The sequence below is a fragment of the Anguilla anguilla genome, chromosome 5 (genome assembly GCF_013347855.1).
Source record: "Anguilla anguilla isolate fAngAng1 chromosome 5, fAngAng1.pri, whole genome shotgun sequence".
Classification (NCBI taxonomy): domain Eukaryota; kingdom Metazoa; phylum Chordata; class Actinopteri; order Anguilliformes; family Anguillidae; genus Anguilla; species Anguilla anguilla.
Genome location: NC_049205.1, coordinates 3,805,295 through 3,825,750, shown reverse-complemented (window position 1 = coordinate 3,825,750; position 20,456 = coordinate 3,805,295). Strand labels below are relative to the sequence as shown.

Here is a 20,456-nt window from a genome sequence, read left to right as displayed (position 1 = left end):
ATGTTTCTTTGGTGAAGGATTTGGAAAATAAACCAAATCACCAACTTTTATCCAATTAAAAATGATTTGTGGGTTGTGGCTGTGTATTAGTTTTATGGAAACATTTAGGCAGTGTTGTTATACACATCCACAGTGGAGGAAAGTTGAATGAAATGAGGCAACACAGACAACTAGGCTGTCTAGACGATCATAAATATATCATGTGAGCTTTTGAATACTGCGCAATGTCATTTACAGCTCTGAGTGAAAGGTACATTGACTGTTATGGGAGTTAGCGATGGAAAATAAACAACTCTATTAAAGTCGGGCAGAGAGAAGGCACATAAAGAATGTTCTAGATGCGGTGACAGAGATGTGACGCAGAGCTGAGATGTATTCGTTTTTTTTTTTTTAAAAAGGTTGCTTTGAGTAGGAAGTCAGTTCAGCTGAGAATGAATATCATTTTTTGGGAGGCTTATATGTGCAATCAAAGGAAGAGGTAAATATTCCACCATTTTGGTTTGTGCTTCATTTTCACTGAAGTGTAGTGTAAGTTTTTTTTTTTTTTTTGCTGATTACATAACATATTTTTTTATAATCTCACAGACTTCCAGAATTGTTCATTCCAAGTTGTTAATGCAAGTTTTCTACAATAAATAATAGTTGCTTGATATTGTTATTCGCAGGGAAGTTGCAGTTATCTATGTAGCAACACCCTAGAGACGTCCCTGTCTAACATCATTGTGAGCTTTCACAGTCTGTGACAATCTGAAAAAATGTACTTTGCAGAGTTACAAGGGAGGCTTTCCTACAATCCACATGGCTTAACATGTCAGAATTCATAATATCAGACAGAGTGGATGCTAGACATTGTTTTCGACATGGTGGCATCAGACCAGAAACATACAAAACTGAAAAGTTATATTTGTCACTGTAGAAATAACAAGATAGAATTGCTGTAGAATAACGATGCAACAATAATAATATTGTGCAAGAAAAATGTCTCCTCAAATCAAACAAAAGTAGCTTTAGAAAGTACATTCCACTGTATCGAGGTCACTTATTCAATACCAGTCCTGAGACAGTTTTTTACAGAATGAAATAAAATATATTTACTACAGTCTGACTGAGGGTGCTCCTGCACTTCGTTTTTAATCTCTGTGAACTTTACTATCTTTTTGTCAGTATTCATGAGCAGGTTTATACAGTGCGACAGAGGTCCTGTACAGTGAGGAAATGGGGGACAGGAGTGGGAGAGTCATTAACCACTGTGTCTGTAAGATTGAATTAAGGCATGTAATATTTCCTGGGTCGTAACATGGCTTGAAATGTGTGATAGATAGATAAATGTATAATTCAACACAGGTGGTTGGCTGTTACATAAGACATTAAATAAAGAGAGATTAAATGAATTAATAAACAGGTTAAAATAGTTTAAATAAATATATATAGTTATATTTTTGCCAGATGACTTTATTCTGTGCCTCTCCATGCTGTTTCACACAGCCTGGTAGATTGACAGAGAGATTTTGTAATTCCATTTACTAATTACCAACAAGACTTACTTTGCCTGACAAGTGTCACGTGACTGTTACACTAACACCTAGTCATATTAACCTTATTATGTTATTTTTGAATGTACAGTGTGTTCTTGTTGCATTGCAGAAGGAAATGGATTTCCTTTTGTTCTAATTGAAACAAAAATTCTTGAAGATGTATTGAAGCATATTCACTTGGAAAATGGCATACACAAAGCATGTACGTTTTCCATGTTTATTGGATTTTATTGAACAAATGTTTTGCATCATCTTCTTGTGGCTTGCATTATGATTACATTATGTTTGCCTGATAATTCTTGGTTGTTCTGTGTTTCAACAAAAACAGAGATCTGTTCGCGCAGAGCTTTAATTTCCCTTTATATTGAAAATTCACGCCAATTATAAAACACATTTTTAATCCACTTTTGTTTTAATATGCGGAAAATGGTATAATCACATTTTTAAAAAATAACAGTTTCAAAGTACATTGTCTTCGTGATTTTTTGTGAAATGCTCTGTTTTATGCCATCCAATGTCCTGATGTGAATTGTCACTGCTCTGGAGCACTGCAGTTTGAATTTTTTTATTTATATTTTTGTTGCTAGGATATCTTGGTTTCAAACCAAAGCTTTATTTAAAATCAGGTTTTGGTGGTGTGTTTCATGTGGCCTTGCAAGGTCTTCTTGTGAAAGCATGTGACGTGCGCTAATTGAATATTAAGTTGCATTTTGACTGTATTTTATGAAAGAAATGGACAAAAATGTGAAGTTAAAATAATTGTCATTAAACACTTTTTCAGCATCTGCACAGTTAATGAGTGGCTGTGGAGTTTTCTTTATAAATGGTAACATGCTCAGAATGAATGAGGAAGTGACTTTCTCATGACGATTATAAAATCAGATGCACTTTCACAATTGGACTGAAATATCTAAGCACTTTTATACATAGACAGGTAAACGGAAGTGAAATAGCTTTGGCATGTGTGCGATATTTATACACTCATGGTGATGTCAAACAAACATTTCTGCTTGACAGTACAAAAAACTAAACACCATTGTAAATTATTTAGTTCCGTTTTAGGAACAGTGACCACCATATTTCGTTATAGAAGTTTCGCTCCGAACAGCTTTGAATAGATTTACTAATGATGCTGCGTGCTATGCAGCAAAGTGACATTTGTATTATTTGTGTTACCCATGCAGAATGTTTCCTGGACATAAAGCATTACCCTGGGCAAGGTGAGAGATGGTACAACGCATTCCTTTGTTTACGAGCGTCACCAGCGTAAATCTCACCTATTCATAGCAAGGAATGCTTCTCACACTTAAACGCACCAAGTTAGTTTTGCTTTATGGGTATGACTTAAAAACCATTTATCTTCTGTCAGCTAGTTCCCAAGCCTCTCTATCCTGGTTGGAGGGGTGGGATGGCGGGGGGGAGGGGGGTGTGGGGGGGTGGTCGTAAAAATATGAATGTAAATCTAAATGAGACGGCTGGACATGGGTAGTGTGGTCAGTGGGCTCTGTGTGTCCAGTGGAAAAAGTTGAACGATAAGAATACTGATTTGAGATTTTCGGGGCTGCTGGGTAGCTCACTCAAAAGCACCGACCCCTGCCCGTGGCATCTGAGTCCGGCAACCCCACAGGAACAGCGCATAATTGGCTTCATGTCACTCAGGGATGTGGGCGGGATACAGTCGGTAAGGATATATAACATCGTTCACTGCTCGCGTGACTCCTGCAGGCTTATCTGGGCATCCGTGGCCAGCTCTCTCTCTGTGCACACGCGTATGATTGGGTCTCCTCCATTCCCTGCTCCGCCCATGTGTGGCACGTGGCTGCGGTGTGAAAAGAAGCAGCTGGCAGGTACGCATTTTGGAGGAGAACCGCGCATTGCCTTCACTCTCCCGAGCCAGCAGCAGGGGCCGTGTATGAGTGTGCTTGTGCATAGTTTGCAAATTGGGCACACCAAATTTGGGTGGGATTGGATATGACAAATAAAAAATAAAAAAAAGAAATTTGAAAAGAAATTTTAACTAATGATAAACAGTGATAAATGACACAGCTTGTGAGCTGCTGGGTTGGCTCACTCATGTACTTGGTGGTACATGTTTCAGAGAGGAGCATGTGATTGTGTGACCCTACACAGCTCTTTAAATCCTAAACATTAAGTGCCATCATTATAAATGCAACATTAATTAACAATATGGTGTTAAAATAAAGGTTAAAAATAAAGGGGATAAAAATGAATAATTTAAATGGATGGAAGCCTGCAGTGACGCAGTTTCAAATTATTGAACAGGGAAGTAAGAGGAAACAGATACTAGGAACATGCATAACTTTTAATCTTAATGTGTTTAATGTGTTTTAATCCCATGGGCCCACTGTACAGCAGGATGGCAATCTGGAGGCATTAGGCTATACTAGGACCCAACCGACTGTTTTTAACTGTATGAAGTATTACAATGTGATTCCTCTCAGACTGGTGTGACATCACAAGACACATCACTGCTCTTAGACTGTTGTGACATCACAAGACACATCACTGTTCTGCAATCCACAGAACTCTATCCCATGCATCTTCTGAAAACATTGACATCCTCAACAAGACGGAACTGAATTAGGGTGACGGTAGGCCTATTTCACAAGATGGCGACCAAAACCGGATGTAGGGATACTTTGTTTCCGGTTACCGTTGCTACGGACGCAAGTCCATTTCTGACAGCGAAAAATTGAGCCTAAACAGCGACGTGTGTTCTCACAGTCCCTGATAGCTCTGCCAACGTTCACTGTCCGATGTTATCCGCATTGTCGAAGCATTGCCGGTGAACGTTAAGCGGTCTAAACTGGACAAGGGCTATAAATTATTTTTTGAGAAGTTTATATTCGGTTATGAAGGTAAGTATAACGTTAGCTCTGGTTCACCAGAAAGCTAAATAGCTAGCTTGCTAACCACATCAAGTTAGCCGATTAAAGAGATGTTTCACTTCGACATAAATTCTTTTCTGGAGGCGACTCCATTGTGTTTTCGTAGCGTGAAGCAACATCTGCTGTCCGTTAACAGCGTCTCTGTTCCTCTCGGTTGTCCCGAAAATGAATGAATAGGGAGCCTGACAACTGTGAGGAAAAGCGATTCTGTTAACGTTGACGGTCAACAGGGGAGGCAAATGCTATGCAAGTACAATGTGTTAGGCTCCACAAAATTACTTATGTTATTATACCGAAGTGAAATATCTCTGAATTAAGTTTTGTACTACCGTTACTATTTTGTGACATGTTTGTGCTGTACTTACTGTTCTAATAAAGATTTATATTGCTTGTCAGATCGCCTGTGTAATGGTGTTCAGTTCACTACCGAGCTGTTTGTTTTCATCGCTGATAAAAACTACCCACACATTTTTAAATCAGCTGATATATCTTAAGTAGGCTTGTCACGATGTCTGTCAATACATTTTGTAATTACAATTAACAACTAAAATAAACGTGCATCTGCAGTTTCAACATTGAATATCCAAATATGTGCTTGCTAACAAGCTAGCTGGCTAAAACGTAATTTGCTAATCATAACATAACATATAGCTCGCTAACTGATTTTATGACATTCCAAGTTCCAGCGCACACCAAACTACGGAGGAAGAGGTCTGCATGCTATTTCGCCGAGGCTCTCAACCAGGCGAAGGTTTGGAGAATTGCCTCAGGTTGTAAACAGGAGCAGGGAAACGTTCGCCTGGTTGAGAGCCTCGGCGAAATAGCGTGCAGACCTCTTCCTCCGTAGTTTGGTGTGCGCTGGAGCTTGCCATTGAGCCATAACACGGTATTCTGTCGCATGCTGCAGCAAGGGTTTCTATGAAACTCTCGCTGGTTAAGAGATTATTTTCTGTTTCTCTAGCTCTTTGGGCCATTCCCTGTGAAATTTGGTGCCCCTACTTGAAAGGTCCTAATACCAAGAAAATAAGGACCCCTTAATGAAGTCCGAATTATTGCCTCATTCAAATTTTAATTATTTAACGTTTTTGTTTGCTTATCCTTGATTGTACTGTCAAATTTTACTGATGCTAATGTTAAACTTGTTTTTCTCACTCAGTAGCCCATGAAGAAAAAAAAAGAAATTATTCAAAAAGTAAAAAGGGCTGTCTTGTGATATGCCTGATTATAAACCGAGTTATATATATATATATTCGGAATTGAAGTTATATATTCGGAATTGAAGTTATATATTCGGAAATTGAATTTATATATTCGGGAATTGTACTTATATATCCAGAATTGAATTTATATATTCAGAAATTGAATTTATATATTCAGAATTGAAGTTATATATTCGGAATTGAAGTTATATATTCGGAAATTGAATTTATATATTCGGGAATTGTACTTATATATCCAGAATTGAATTTATATTTTCAGAAATTGAATTTATATATTCAGAATTGAAGTTATATATTCGGAATTGAAGTTATATATTCGGAAATTGAATTTATATATTCGGGAATTGTACTTATATATCCAGAATTGAATTTATATATTCAGAATTGAAGTTATATATTCGGAAATTGAATTTATATATTCTGGAATTGTACTTATATATCCAGAATTGAATTTATATATTCAGAAATTGAATTTATATATTCAGAATTGAAGTTATATATTCGGAAATTGAATTTATATATTCGGGAATTGTACTTCTATATCCAGAATTGAATTTATATATTCAGAAATTGAATTTATATATTCAGAATTTAAGTTATATATTCGGAAATTGAATTTATATATTCGGGAATTGTACTTATATATCCAGAATTGAATTTATATATTCAGAAATTGAATTTATATATTCAGAATTGAAGTTATATATTCGGAAATTGAATTTATATATTCGGGAATTGTACTTATATATCCAGAATTGAATTTATATATTCAGAAATTGAATTTATATATTCAGAATTGTACTTATATATTCGGGAATTGAATTTATATATTCAGGAATTGTACTTATATATCCAGAATTGAATTTATATATTCAGAAATTGAATTTATATATTCAGAATTGGTTTTGGTCGCCATCTTGTGAAATAGGCCTATTGCTAGCAAAATCATTGTTCATTTTTACACATTATATATTTTTCAAAACTATTAAGTCAGAGTTCTAGAACTCCATTGCTTTCAGTCACCAGTAGTGATTGTTACATCAGCATTAGAATGTTCAATTTTAATCGCCTATTCACGTTCTTACCCCTTTACAGGGTTGATTCTCGTTGTTGACGAGAGGGAAGGGGCAAGGTTAGAGAGCCAGTGTTCTTACATACTGTTTCACTCCCTGCTCTCACAAGCAGCTTGTTTTATTCACTGTTAGATCACTGTTCAGGCAGACTGTCTGACAGCACATCCAGTACAATATGCAGAAGACTAGTTACCAAGGAGACAGCTGCATAATCATAGAGAGTCGGCTCGGGAAGCTAATAATAACCTTTTGAAGCTACTGTTGTAAACTCTTTTTTTGTCACAAACTCAATGATCTTATCTTTAACCACATTGACTCAGCAAAATATAACGGGAAAAAAACAGACTCATTTCTAAATGGTCTAAAGTGCATAAGATGGTTTACTTAAAATGTGCTGCTTGTTCTAAAGCATGTCATTGTGAATACTTTTCTACATATATTTATGAAAAAATTTAAAAATGAGCAAAAAAACCTAGGAATTCAAAGTATCTTCATCTGACATATTTATCTAGGAACTGGGTATGTATTCAATTTGTTATGATCTTAATTAAATATGCAACGACTGACACGATACGCATGGCAATATTTGATTTCGCAAGATCACATCACAGCTTACAAGACAGACAAATGTACACACGTGTTTTTAAAAATAAAACAAAGCACCTGCAATTTCCCACTAATTTCACTGTGAAATGTTCTGTCGTATCTGCATGACATTTTCTCACAGCCATGCAACCATTATAACTACTCACTGTAGGGAGAAATGTATCACGATATTGTGCCTCCTGCTTGTCGTAGTGAGAAGGGCTGCCATCTCTTGTGAAGCGTGTCATACAAGCCCTTTGTACAAGAGAATGCTGGGATACTATTTTTAGCAGTTCCTCCCCAGTTGTTTTGCCTGTTGCTAGAGCATAGTGTTCCCTGAGTGCTTAGATAAAACAAAAAAATTCAACAGGATCTTAAACTATATTTCAAAAAATTGTGTGTATAGTGGAATTTCAGTCAGATTGATATGTAATGTAGTGATGTATCTTAACATAATTACAATTATTAACATAATATATGTGACAATATGTTACAGTAATTAACATAATAAATGCTGTGCATACAACATAAAGCTCACCTCCCATTTTATTACAGATAACAACTAATCTAATAATAGATGATTCTGATTATTTTAGGATATTTACTTTTTGCCCATAAACCACGAATAATGTCGAACCTTCTCAACGTTTGTTCCCTCCATCAGCGACTGACCTGTCTGAAGAGGCTTTCCCCTCTTCTCTCGGCTTTAGGACATTAACCATTCTGAGTGTGCCCCGATACAGACCACCGTACCTCTGCCTTATGCGATTCAGCTTAGGTCTTAACATGACATGAAGAAATGGGAAAAAAAAAGATTCTCGCCACTCCGTCTGAAGTTCCGGGGGAACTGCCTGATCGTCCTCTCCCGGAGATTAAGGAGCAGACACTGAGGCGGTCAGCTGACCGCGGCTCGGGCCGGTCCTGGGGTGTTGTGGGGAATCGTTACGCAAGAGGGACCCCTCGTTGTGTATGCCTGTGCGGAGGTGACCTTGGGAGACCCCATGCGCAGGAAGCGGGTAAGGCCCACGTTCGAGGGCCCGGGACCCACCCCCCCACCCCCCCCCCCCCCCCGTTTAAACTCCGAATAAACCCCCGCCGTTTGACCTTCGGGGGCTTCTCGCTTTAAACGGCGGATTTGCAGCTTTACCTGCCATCCAAGGGGGAATGGGGGGGGGGGTCAGGGGAGGAGGAGGGGACATGTGTAATCTCCCAGCCCCGCCCCTTCTGTGCACTGGTGTGTGGGGGGCGGAGCAGGGCACTGCGGATGTCTTGGCTGCTTACCTGAGTTGATTCCAAGCGTCCTGGAAACTCACGTTCTTGGACGTGTCAGAGGAACAATACCTCTGCCCCTCCCCACCTTCACTTCATCCCCCCCCCCCAGACTTGAGGAGAATGTGGTATGGCAGCCTTGACCATCCGCTACACACACCTTCCACTCGTCACAACTACTCACGCATGTTCACCTCATGCGCCAATGTGATGCGCGTGTGTGCGTGTCTGTGTGTGTGTGGGTATGTGGGTATGTGTGTGTGTGTGTATGTTTGTGTTGTGTGCATGTGTATGCTTGTGCATGTGTGTATGTATGTGTATGAGTGTGTGTGTATGTGTATGTGTATGTGTGTGTGCGCATGCATGCTCATGTGTATCTCTGTGTGGATGTACGTGTGTGTGTGCGTGTGTATGTGCGTGTGTGTGGTAGTGGGATGGTGAGCGCTATATTTAGCCTCTTGATGTAAGCTGCATACCGGTGACAACAGACACACACTGACAACCCCCCCGGTTGGCCTCAGTTCTGGGGAGTGTGGAGATCTGGGCAGTCCAAGCACCCAGGTTGACCCCTGAGCTCCGCGCTCGCTCCAAGGATACCCTCTGAAGGTGAGGCAGCTGGGACGTCCGCGCAGGTAAGGGACCTGCCCACCGCAGGTGTGCCTGTTTTTGTCGGCTGTCCGTCTCCAACGCCGGGCCGCTGTGGAAGGGCTTCAGCCGCACCGCGGAAAAAACAAAAAAACTGACCAACGCTCGCACCGTCGCTTTCAGAGGTCTGCTCAATGATAACCAGCGTCCTGCGCTTTGCCACAACGCGCTCGCCGTCCGCCACTGACCCACGCACCTCTCATGAGCTTAAAACTTGCTCTTATCGTTCAGAAACTTAAAAAAAAAATTGTTTTGTGTTTCTTAGTTGCAGGGTTTAGAGTCAGTTGTTAAGGGCTTCATAAAAAGCAACGGCCAATTCTCAATGTGACTGTTGTGATATTTGAGTAATTTACTGATGGTTAAAGCTTGAATAATTTCTGTACTGTTAATAACGTCAGTCTGTACAAGCACAGGTCAGTTTGTAGTTTATGGCTTCTCCCTGGTGTTTTGGCTCGAGAGTGTCTGGCTTTGGGGTTTTAAAAGTTGTGAAGACCGCTCTTACTATAGAAGCAGGATCAATCCCGGCTGATGTGCTGTCATGGAAATCTGCGGGATTGATCCGTGGGGAATGTCACGAGAAACCGGAGGGAAAGCCTGTGAGCCCCCAGCAGGCACTGAAGGGCAGATTTAGAGGTTAACTGCTGTAGCCGTGCCTGTGCCTTTGTGGCGATCCCTTTGTGGGGACCTGTCAGACCTGTCCACAGTGTTACCCATAGTCCATTTCAGGACAAAAACCGACAGCAATACGGGATTGATGTGTATCTATCTGTTTGTTTTGGGGTGCTTGGAAACCTGGGCACCCCTGTCTAAGTGTGTTCTGTCTGTCCTTTTTCACTCTTTGCCATTGGAGGTGATTCCTGGCAAATATGGCATAAAAATGTTTTAAGGCATAATTTATTTAATGGCGACAATTGAATAAAACCCATGTGCTAAAATAGAGGAAAAATTGAATTGTATTTCTGTATAATTCAGGGGGTTGTTCTACTGGATATAAATAATGGTGACACAATGTGAGACATCTATATATATAGAGGTGGGCAATTTCTTGCAGACACAGGTGCCGTGGGACAGTACGGTTTCGGGTGGCATGGGCAGGCCGGGGGGTGGGTTGGGGGGGGGGATGGGGGGGTTATAGCGTGTGTTCAGCGTCGCCACTAAAGTACCTTTAACCCTTACACTGTCTGACAACTGCCTATGAATTTGAGTTGGATTTGGACCTCTGAGAGTCTGAGGCAAGGTGTGCTCACGTGCAGAGCGCGTCGAATGGAAAGAATTACTTCAGTGCAGTCGCCACGGTGACCAGGTTCCACAGCCAGCGCATGCCACAGAGCACTCTTTTTTTTAATATCCAGTGGCATGTCAGTACTAGGTACGGCTGAAATTCAGCTCAGGGACGTTTAAAAAGGAAGCGCTGACGTCGCCCTTTTAAGATGTCCGGTGAATCATCCTGGGAAATCTCAAACGTTTTCCACTGGGAAGCCGCGAGGGGGGTAGACAATTGATAGCGCTCCTCCAGCAATCTCCCCGAAAATAATCTGCGGCGACGCATTCTCTCTCTTCTTCTTTTTTTTTTTTTTTTCCAAGTCAGCGGAAAGGAACGTACATGCTGTGTTCCTCTCTTTTTTGTGTGTGTGTTCCCGATTGTTTCGCAGGGTTTAGCATCGCGCCGGCCCCATCCTTAATCGCCATGTCCCGATTCAGCACCCTGTCGGCCAGAGAGCGGAAGATGCAGGCGGCCGCTATCTGTCGAGAGGTCCAGGGCTCCAACGGTATGGACAGAGCCTAACGCTGGCAGCACTGTGACGCACACGCACACACACACACACACGCGCGCGCACACACGCCCACCCGCCCCTCCGTTTGAGGGACACATGCTAATCGGCCGTTCAGAATGCTATTCTGCAGCTCTTCTCTCGATGGCCATAAATAAGTTAACGGGACGAAGCGCTGCCAGCGGCCGCTAATCCTTTTGTAGTCGTCCTTTTTCAAGCGTCTATTTCTGGCGGGAACAACTGCATAGGCCAACCAGGGAAGGCACGAAGATCCAAAACAGCTGAGATACATTCCGCCAGGATATCCTTTCGGCTTTTGATCGGACACTGACATCTCCATAAGCACCGTTTTTTTTTCGGGACCTGCTTCTATAGACGCATTAAAGAAGAAACGGGCTTTAGAGGTGAAAAGGTTCCCCATTACATCCACTTAGGCTGTAGATGAGCACCTAGGTGTCACATGATGAAGAATATGCGAGGGTCGTTGACCCTGGTCTTAGGAGCACGTGCAGATTATCCAAAAAAAACCATTATGGTGAAGACAATTTGACTGCTTAATTATCTGGTAATAATAACTGGTGACAACATTACTGGAACATTCATAATCTGACGCCTGAAATGCATTAAGAGATGGTTTGAAGAGGTTTTCTCTGATTCAAACTACCCCTGCACATTTTTAGAAATGAATATGTATCTAATATTAACTTATTGAATTCAAAACAACTTAAAAGTTGTGTTATCAGATGAGAGTGGCAGCCTTGATCTGTGGGAAGAGTGCATCGTTCGTAAGGGCAAGGTGACATCAGTGTACATTTTGAGAAAGCAGCCTTTGTTGATCGTTCTGAGGAGAGAGCGACAGCCGTGGTTGGGATCAGATTCCCTTTCAGAGGAAATGGAGTTCTGGTGATACTCAGGGTTTCCTCCCTGGGGGGGGGGGGGGGGTTGGGTGTTTTGAATAGACCAGAGAAGGCCAGGGAAGCCACCACACGCTGTTTCACACCAACAGCATCAACAAGCCAGGGACCCTTTTACACGTTTCGCCTTTCCCACCCAGGGGCATAGCTAGGAATTCTAGACCTCCTGATTGCTCTGGGACCCCCCCTTTTTTTAATAACACTAATTAATTTTCCCTCCCCAAGCTGTAAGCCCCTGGAATCATCACCTGCTTTCACCCCACCAGCGACGGGCCTCTTTCTACCTTCATTTTAAAAAATTTCCCGTCTGCTCTCTGTCCTCTAGGAGACACCATGGATTTGGGGAAGAAGCTGTGTACCCCGAAAGACATCATGCTGGAGGAGCTCTCCCTGTTGTCCAACAGGGGGTCCCGCCTCTTCAAGATGCGACAGAGGAGGTCGGATAAATACACCTTCGAGAGCATACAGAACGAAGCCAACGTACAGCTGAACGTAAGGGTTTTTAAAAAATATATATACAAACATTCATACACAAACAAAGGACATAAACACATATACAGCTACATGTACAACTATACCATACCTATAATCTGCAATGCACAACTAGCTATAAGCTACATGCACAACTATTCCATACCTATAATTTATAAACCAGTATTTCATACATGTCATATGTATATGTCATATCCATATACATATACCCACATGCACGTATATGTACACTTGCATGCAAACACAAACATTCTCCCTTGTACATCCATTCACATTGACACAACATGAAAAAAGTAATACACTCCTGAGAGACTAAACAGTCGAATGAGATATTATCTGAGTGAACAGTGGCTCTGTTTGGCATGGGAGTTATAGGAAAAAGCAGCAGACCCAATGCCCTGTCGTTGTCCTTTACTGGGGAGTCTGGGCGGAACCTCCACAGGTGCTGATCTGAGATCAGTTTAATGTCTTCAGCTCCTTGTTTTTAGAGTCAGGACTGCTGGTGGGGAAGCTGATCTTGGACCTGTGCCTATCTCTGCCAGTCCTCAGCGCCCATGGGGCAGACGCCAGCTCTCTTCGGTGAAAGGCCGCCACTTGGTTTTATCGGTGTCCGTTGACGTGCCTTCGCTCCGATTGGCTCGTGGAACGACGCTATCCAAACTCGGAAAAGGAAGATTGCCCGGCGGCGACAGGAGTCAATCTGCAGAGGCTTTTAATGCCTGAAACGTTTAACGAGTCAAACGTTCACTCGCACTACCGTTAGACTCAAGCGTACGCAACGATCTGGAAGTTTGCTTGTGTTACACCCCCTGAATGCTGAGCTTGTCGAGAGCTCTTCTCCCAACACTAGGCCCTTTAAGCCAGATAATCACAGGGGACTTTGGGGTAGGTCAGACTTTGAATAGCTGTCACCGAGACTTCTGCGGATACACCTACACCATCTGCGGATAAGTTTGATTGCGAGGTTCGCTTCTTCCTTTCGGAAAAGGTCGCAGTTGTTTGACGTCCACGGTTCATTTGAGGCGCAGGTCACACCGGGTTGAGTGACACAGCCGATGGGGTGAAAAGCGTTAACGGACTTCTCACGTGGGGATCGATGTTCTATCGAGGGTGAGTCCGGGTCCTGTCGGAATTTAAAAATAGGGCCTCTTTCTCCTCAGAACGACGTCCAAGCTCAGAACAACGGAACGGCGGGCGAGGGGAATGACGCGGAAGCCAAGACGCCCCCCAACACCCCAGATCCGAGGAACTCCGCAAACCCGGAATCCATCGCCCCAGGTAAGGGGGGGGGTCCCCCTCATCCCTGAGTCCCCCCTGAAACAGAACAACTGAAACACCCCCTGAAACAGAACTTCAGAGGAGTCGCGCTACATGTTCAGCGGTTTTGTTTTTGCCGCTCTTTTCATAGGTAATGTGGGGTCGTCACAACTGAGCCTCTCTGCAGTTGTTGTAATTCACTTGGCCTGTGCTGAGTTCCACCAGGACATTCCTTCTAGGTGTCACACCGCAAAAGTCCCAAAAAAATTACCGGAATTAATTTCCAGAAAATTAATTGGCGAGCGTGGGCGTCCTCACGGGGACGTGGCAGTCCTGTCAGGCGACACATCTCGGCACACAGCATGCCAGACACTTCCTGTCCCGCTGTCTCTCGTCTTCTCTAAAAATCATCAGCGGGGGGTGCTGGCCCGAAAGGGGGGGGGGGGGGTTAGGTTAACCCGATACCCTGTAGCTCTGCGCCACCCTCCCCCCCCCCTCCTCCCGCTGGACTGGGCGAGTCGTCTCCTCGCACTTCACAAGATAAACACGGCCTTTGCGTTGCTGCTATTTCCAGTCTTTACCCCAGCCCCCCCCCCCCCCCCACAAGGGACACCGTACTGTAATTACTGATTTTACTGCACTCAAAAACTCATAGCGCATTAGCCCACTCCTCATCACACCAGCCCAAGCTCACGCTGCATTCAGATTCATTATACATCATCATCATCATCATCATCACCAGGCCTGGCTGTGCTTCTAATGTACCGCACCCCCCAAAGAGGAACGCTGCGGGCGTGAAAATGGGGTCGCGGAAGCCTAATGATAATGCGACACACCTTTTGCTGAACGATCGAGCGCTTCTCATTTCACCCCCCCCGCCACCCTGCCCCCCCCCCCCCCCCCCCCCCCCCCCATTATTGCTCTTTCCAAACCAGATGCACCTGTGCGATGTGAAAACCGAGAGTGTTTTTCACTCTTAAGGTGGTCCAGAGGCATTGCCTTGCGTGCTGTTGAAGCACCTACGGCAGTCTCCACCATAACCCCTTAAATGCCCTCTGTCACTCGCCGTAGAACGCGATCTTTGTCTCATAAAGTCTCAGTGCAACCCGAGGCCCGGCAGTCATAATAGATTTCTATAATATGAGACCATAAATATAAATAGGAAGCCCAGCATGTGTCTGAAGTAAATTCCTTCTGGCACGTTGAGTGTTAGAGGAGGAAAACACAAATGGGCCCCCTCAGGGTCAGACTGCAGTTCATACTGTATCTGCACACATGATACTCTCATTAAATAGACTGTTTCGTGTACCAATTTAGACACTGAGGAATGAACTAGGTTGTTTTTTTAGTTTACTTTAAGATCACAGCCCACATTCTGTTCTACTCTGTACTGACTTAGTAGCCCTGGAAAATGTCTGTATTAGATATTTAACCCTTTGATAAGTAGATTTTCTGGAATGCTTTTTTTCTCCAAAATTCTAAATCAGTGTTCTAGAACTCAATTGCTTTCAACCAGTAGTGACTGTTACATCAGCATTAGAATTTTCAGTTAAGAACATTCTAATAACATTTTTGTAACCTCACACCTTAGATGGTTAAGTCACCTGTACTGCAGAAACTCTACAGAGAACTTTTCTGATACCCTGTCCATTCGTTTGGGCTAAATATCTACCAAAGCAATTTTGATCCGGTACTTTAATCACAGGTACAGCAGTACTGTTGAGCCAGAGGCTAAACCTACAACCCTCTGGGTCTAAGCCTGTCGCAACAAAAAATAGATCGCACTCCTGTTCAGAATACTGTGAGGGGGCTTTGGAGGGTTAGCGGTCACAGCAGACTGGCGTGTGTTTCAGGCTACGGGGAGCCCTTGAAGGACATCCCCTCCGAGAAGTTCAACACCACGGCCGTCCCCAAATCCTACCACTCCCCTTGGGAACAGGCCATCATCGATGATCCCACCCTGGCTGAAACGCTCAATGTGAAAATGCCAGTACCTGAACCCAAGCCAGAGGGCCCTGACTTCAAGAGCTTTAACAGGTAGGACAAAAAAAAAGAATCATCTCTACTTACGCTTATTCAGGGCTGAAAAAAAATTCAGGTTAAGTTCCCTTCTCAAGGGTCTTACCTCCGGTAGGTTACAAGCTCAGTTCCTTACCTCTCATACCGCACCCTACCCATTACGCTGAGTCATAAGGAATAATTGCTCTGGAGAAGGGCTGCCCAACCCTGTTACTGGAGATCTATCATCCTTGAAGGTTTTCATTTCAACTCTAATTTGACACACCTGATTCTGCTAATTAGCAGCTCAATGAGATCTCTAGCTGTTGAATGAGGTGTGCTTCGTTAGGGTTGGAGTGAAAACCTACAGGACGGTATATCTCCAGGAACACGACTGGGCAGGCCTGCTCTGGAGCTTGACTGTGGTCTCACGAATTAGCAAAATGGAGAAAGGTTGAATAGGGAACAACAGAATAAGCTGACCCTGGGCAGTGCAGTGTCTTTCATAGAGAGCGCACAGCCACTGTCAGCATGCCGTAAATCTAAAGCACGAACGTTTCCATGTGCCGCTGGTCATCCTGTGAAGGTTACTGGCAGAGGGCTGTACAGAACGATGTCACCCTTACCACAGTGTCCTCCCCCCACCCCTCCCGCCCCCCTAGGGTTGCCACTCCGTTCGGAGGTTTCGATAAAGCCCCCAGGGGGATAACGTTCAAGCTCCCCGAGGTGGACCTGAACCCCCCCAAATACCCTGAGCTCCAGGACCCGGCGTCCAAGCGGCCCAGCTTCAACAGGACGGCCCAGGGCTGGATTTCCGACGGCGTCCCCCTCGTGCTCCCCAGCGTGGGGCTGGAGCCGGTGGACGTCCCGGAGTCAGATGACCTCTGAGCGGCCACCACCGCCGTCGCCATCGCCATCGCCGCCGCCGCCATCTACGCCGATGACCTGACAGGGGCGTGATTGATTCAAACAGACAGACGGCTCACGCGAAATGTGTCGCCTCACACCAAAAGCTCCCCCCCTCCCCCTCTTCCTCCCCCCCCCCCCACCCCACCCCCACCCCCCGCTGTGGTGCAGTCAGAGCAGAGGCACGCCATTGTTGATGCACACCAGAGCGGACAGACAGCTTCCATTTTAGAGGGGGGGTGGGGGAGGGTGGGAGCTACTGTGCCGCACTTTCCACTTTAACTTTCGCCGCTGCCATATCGGAATTGTGCCATGAATTATAAATGATAAATTACACACATTCAATTTAAAATAAAAAATAAAAAACCAGTGGGGCCTTCAGCTGAAATGTGCTGACACATTTACTTCACTTTTTCTGAAACTGGACAAATATTAGAAGTTCAGCAGCTCTTAAATTTAAAGTTCATTTTTATCCAACTCAACTTCCCCATGTGAAAATAAGGTATTCCTGAATTTAAACGCACATGTAATGTATGTATAAACAACTTAACTGATATTTGTGACTCAGTTAAGGTAACCCACACTGGAGTAGGACTGAATTGCCCCAACATGTTCTTTTGTAAATAACAGTAAAGTGCCTGAGTTGTGAGGCCAATACACTATTTTACCAATTCACTTTTCATGTATAAAACAAAAATGGAATGTCTCTTCAATTTATAAAGAATTTGTGTGAATATTTTGATGCTGTTAATTATTATTTTTTTGCTTCATGTTTAATGTTACTAAGGTCTGTATACATAAGGTGACTTTAAATGTGCTACAAGAAGGTGTTTTATTGTACCATAAAAATAGATATTTAATATTATACTGTACATGGGAACGGACTGAAAGATGGATTCAAAATGCTGTCACACGAATATACATAGTCAGAAATGTTGACCATTTTAAATCCACAGCTATTTAATTTGCATTTATAGTAGCCTGTAGCGCTTACTGGTATTTGGTGTGGAAATCTGCCATGAGAGTTGATCCTTGCTGCTTGACAGTTTCCATTTGTATCCCGGGAACAGTTATGCCAGCCACCGAACTGCCCTGTGAACCCCGCATTAATCAACCGCTATTGGCAATAAATAGCTTCATGTCACACCGGCGTGCGCGGTCTCGACTATTTCAGCCCTCAGGGTTCGACGCGTGTCAAACTGACAAATCCCGTTTGTTTTACCGCCGCGCGCCGAAAACACGCGGAGCCCAGGCGACAGGCCGGATCACCTGGGACAGCCGCCGCGGCCGGATGAGACCGGATGAGACCGGAGACCACACGTGCGCCCGTCAGACTGGGGGGGGGGGGGGGGGGGGCTCGACGGAGAACCTTCCGGAGGGCCGGGGAGAGACCTGGTGCCCTCTCGGTGAAGCGACAGGTGTGATGTCACAAAGGGGCGGTACTGTAGCCGCTGGGCTCTGGGCTGCTCCCCCTCGAGGCGCTCGATGAGGGTCGCGCAGGTGACGCACGCAGAGCACAGCAGCTCAGTAAACAGGCGGCGCTGAATAGCCACAGCGGGCCTCGGCAGCGGCGGCCTCTGCTTCTACGGCGCTCCAGCGCGGATGAGCGTGACGGAGCAGCGAGCGCGCTCCCTGTTTCCCAGATCTGGTTCCACGCATGGCGCCCTGCCACCCGATACCCCCGGGTCGACTGCCGTGGACTAAATTAACATCGGCAGCGGACACTTTAGCGGAGGTGGTGGACCCTCTCATTGGTTATTTATGACGGGGACAGATGACGATGTCAAGAGGTCTAGGACACGGTTTGTTTGGTCCCGTATGCCCATTTTCATCAGAAAATTCTAAATTCATATTCATAACATGGTTTCACACACACACACGCACACACACATGCACACACGCACACGCACACACACATATCATTTTGTACCACTAGGTCGCAGGTTTGATTAAAGCTGTTTTTAAAACCACTGCCCCTAGTGGCTGGTTGTGCTCATAGCAACACAAACGACTGGGTCAAGACTAAATATAGAAAGAAAAAATAATGCTAATACAGATTAGTCGCGCCTTTAAATCATTTGCATTTCAGCAGAGCTGGCCCAGAGATGGCCGATGGAGGTGAGAAACAGCCCGGAAATAGCTTCTGGCCGCAGCGATACACGGTATTGGCAGCCTTATGAAGGTCACCGATTAATTGAGCTTTGAGTCTAAACAAACACACAGGTCACCTCTCTTTCACGGGTCACAGAAGCACATCCGTTTCTGTTCGTTTCATAACAGCGCCCTCCACAGCCACGGGCCATTAATGAGCAGGGCCATAGTTTTTTTTGTTTTTTTTTAACTGTCACATATATTCATTGAGTTCCCTTGGGGAAAGAGTGCTATACTACTATAGTATTTTACATGCCATAGTATAATACACTAATACTCATATGCTAGAGCAGTGGTCTCCAACCCTGGTCCTGGAGAGCTACAGGGTCTGCTGGTTTTCATGGTGACTCTGCACTTCGTGAATCAATTAGAGCAGTTGATTACACAGTTAACTCTACTCACCTGGTGTCTTGGGTCTCAGTTGGGTGCTGATTTTAAGGTGAGAACAAAACCAGCAGATCCCGTAGCTCTCCAGGACCAGGGTTGGAGACCACTGTGCTAGAGAGTGCCATTGACTTGTCACTAAACCTGCGATGTTTAGCGAACGCTTTGTGCGATGAACCTGGTCTGTGTCAAGGTGAGGACCCAGAAGCAGTGTCACAGCTTGCGAGACCACTGGAAAGAGTCCCGTTTTACCGCCTGTGCATCTGCATAATTAATCGTTCATTAGCGATGCACTTTGCAAGGGGAAGGAATTAGACGGATCAGCAAGTTTGCTAATGCTGCTCGTTCCCTGTTTAACTAGAGGAACACAGTGAACGGTAACAGTGACAGTTCAGTAAAAGCCGCCTGATGATATTTTCATCCAATCACAATGGGCTATGTTTAATAAAACTGCATAGAAATGGAGTGTATTTGTTTTATCTTTTTTGCACACAGTGTTTTTTATTTCAAAGGTTAACATGCTGATGAATACATATACTAATAATAATCAAAAAAAAATCACAAAGTTTTTGGAAAAGATTGATAGCAAATAATAGATTGTATGTCCCCAATAAATTACAGGGCAGTTTGTTCTCAGGTGTAAAACAGCACCTGAAAATCATCTTGGAATCCATAGCATGAGCATACTGGACCAAGGCAAACATTGGTATATTTCCATTTCAGCCAAACCGGGTTCTGGTGCAGATACTTCACTGAAGCCGGGCCACTGAATATAGACTTGGGTAGGTAATTGGCTCTGTGCTCAAATGCCAGCAGGTAATTACTGCCTAGGCAAAGAGCACAGAAGAACTCGCACTCAGTGACCCACTGCTACATAAAAAAGTATACTGAGGAACATAAAACATCATGAGGAACATTAAGAAGTGCATTGTCCTAACATGATTCCAAATGACCTTTTTGTTAGTAGCAGGAACAATTGGTCACATTGGCTATTAATTTATTTAACAATTTGCTTATTTCAAAATATCCATGTACACAGCTACAATTGCTACCACAATTCAGGACAAGTACTCAGTATAAATGTATGACAGCAGTGTGCGGAAACAGAACCAATAACCTTGTGATAAAAACTGGGCCTGAAGCTCAGCTCGATCACGCGACCATCAGGGCTGCCAGGCTGAATTTCCACAGTTACCCTCCAGGTGTCGCTGTTGGCAGTCCAAGTTCATCAATCATTTGCCAAAAAAGCACAGCTACGTGACTAATTACACAATTAGGGCCGAATTATGAGGTGTTCTTGAATGCCAAACATTGTAATGTGTTGCAGTCATGCTCACCTGAAAAAA

General features: G+C 44.0%; 1 protein-coding gene across 3 annotated transcripts; it reads left to right on the top strand.

Moving 5' to 3' along the window:
* The first annotated feature begins 9,058 nt into the window (after positions 1-9,058).
* Positions 9,059-16,707, top strand: myoz2b (myozenin 2b). 3 transcript variants are annotated; one of them, XM_035417223.1, is made up of 6 exons: positions 9,060-9,223; positions 10,889-11,005; positions 12,248-12,414; positions 13,575-13,692; positions 15,525-15,708; positions 16,332-16,707. In XM_035417223.1, exons 2-6 carry the CDS (start codon positions 10,924-10,926, stop codon positions 16,555-16,557), a joined length of 777 nt encoding a protein of 258 aa, XP_035273114.1. In that variant the 5' UTR covers positions 9,060-9,223; positions 10,889-10,923; the 3' UTR covers positions 16,558-16,707. The 3 variants fall into 3 exon arrangements, with proteins under 3 accessions (XP_035273116.1, XP_035273114.1, XP_035273115.1); XM_035417224.1 differs by having other exon boundaries at positions 9,061-9,197; XM_035417225.1 differs by lacking the exon at positions 10,889-11,005 and having other exon boundaries at positions 9,059-9,223.
* The last annotated feature ends 3,749 nt before the right edge of the window (positions 16,708-20,456 follow it).

What these genes read in the sequence shown, in the direction of transcription:
- myoz2b (XM_035417223.1), top strand. Translation starts at nt 10,924, where the DNA reads ATGTCCCGATTCAGCACCCTGTCGGCCAGAGAGCGGAAGATGCAGGCG. An exon ending in AGAGGTCCAGGGCTCCAACG is followed by an intron (nt 11,006 to 12,247) that starts GTATGGACAGAG and finishes TCTGTCCTCTAG; the next exon opens with GAGACACCATGGATTTGGGG. An exon ending in CCCGGAATCCATCGCCCCAG is followed by an intron (nt 13,693 to 15,524) that starts GTAAGGGGGGGG and finishes CGTGTGTTTCAG; the next exon opens with GCTACGGGGAGCCCTTGAAG.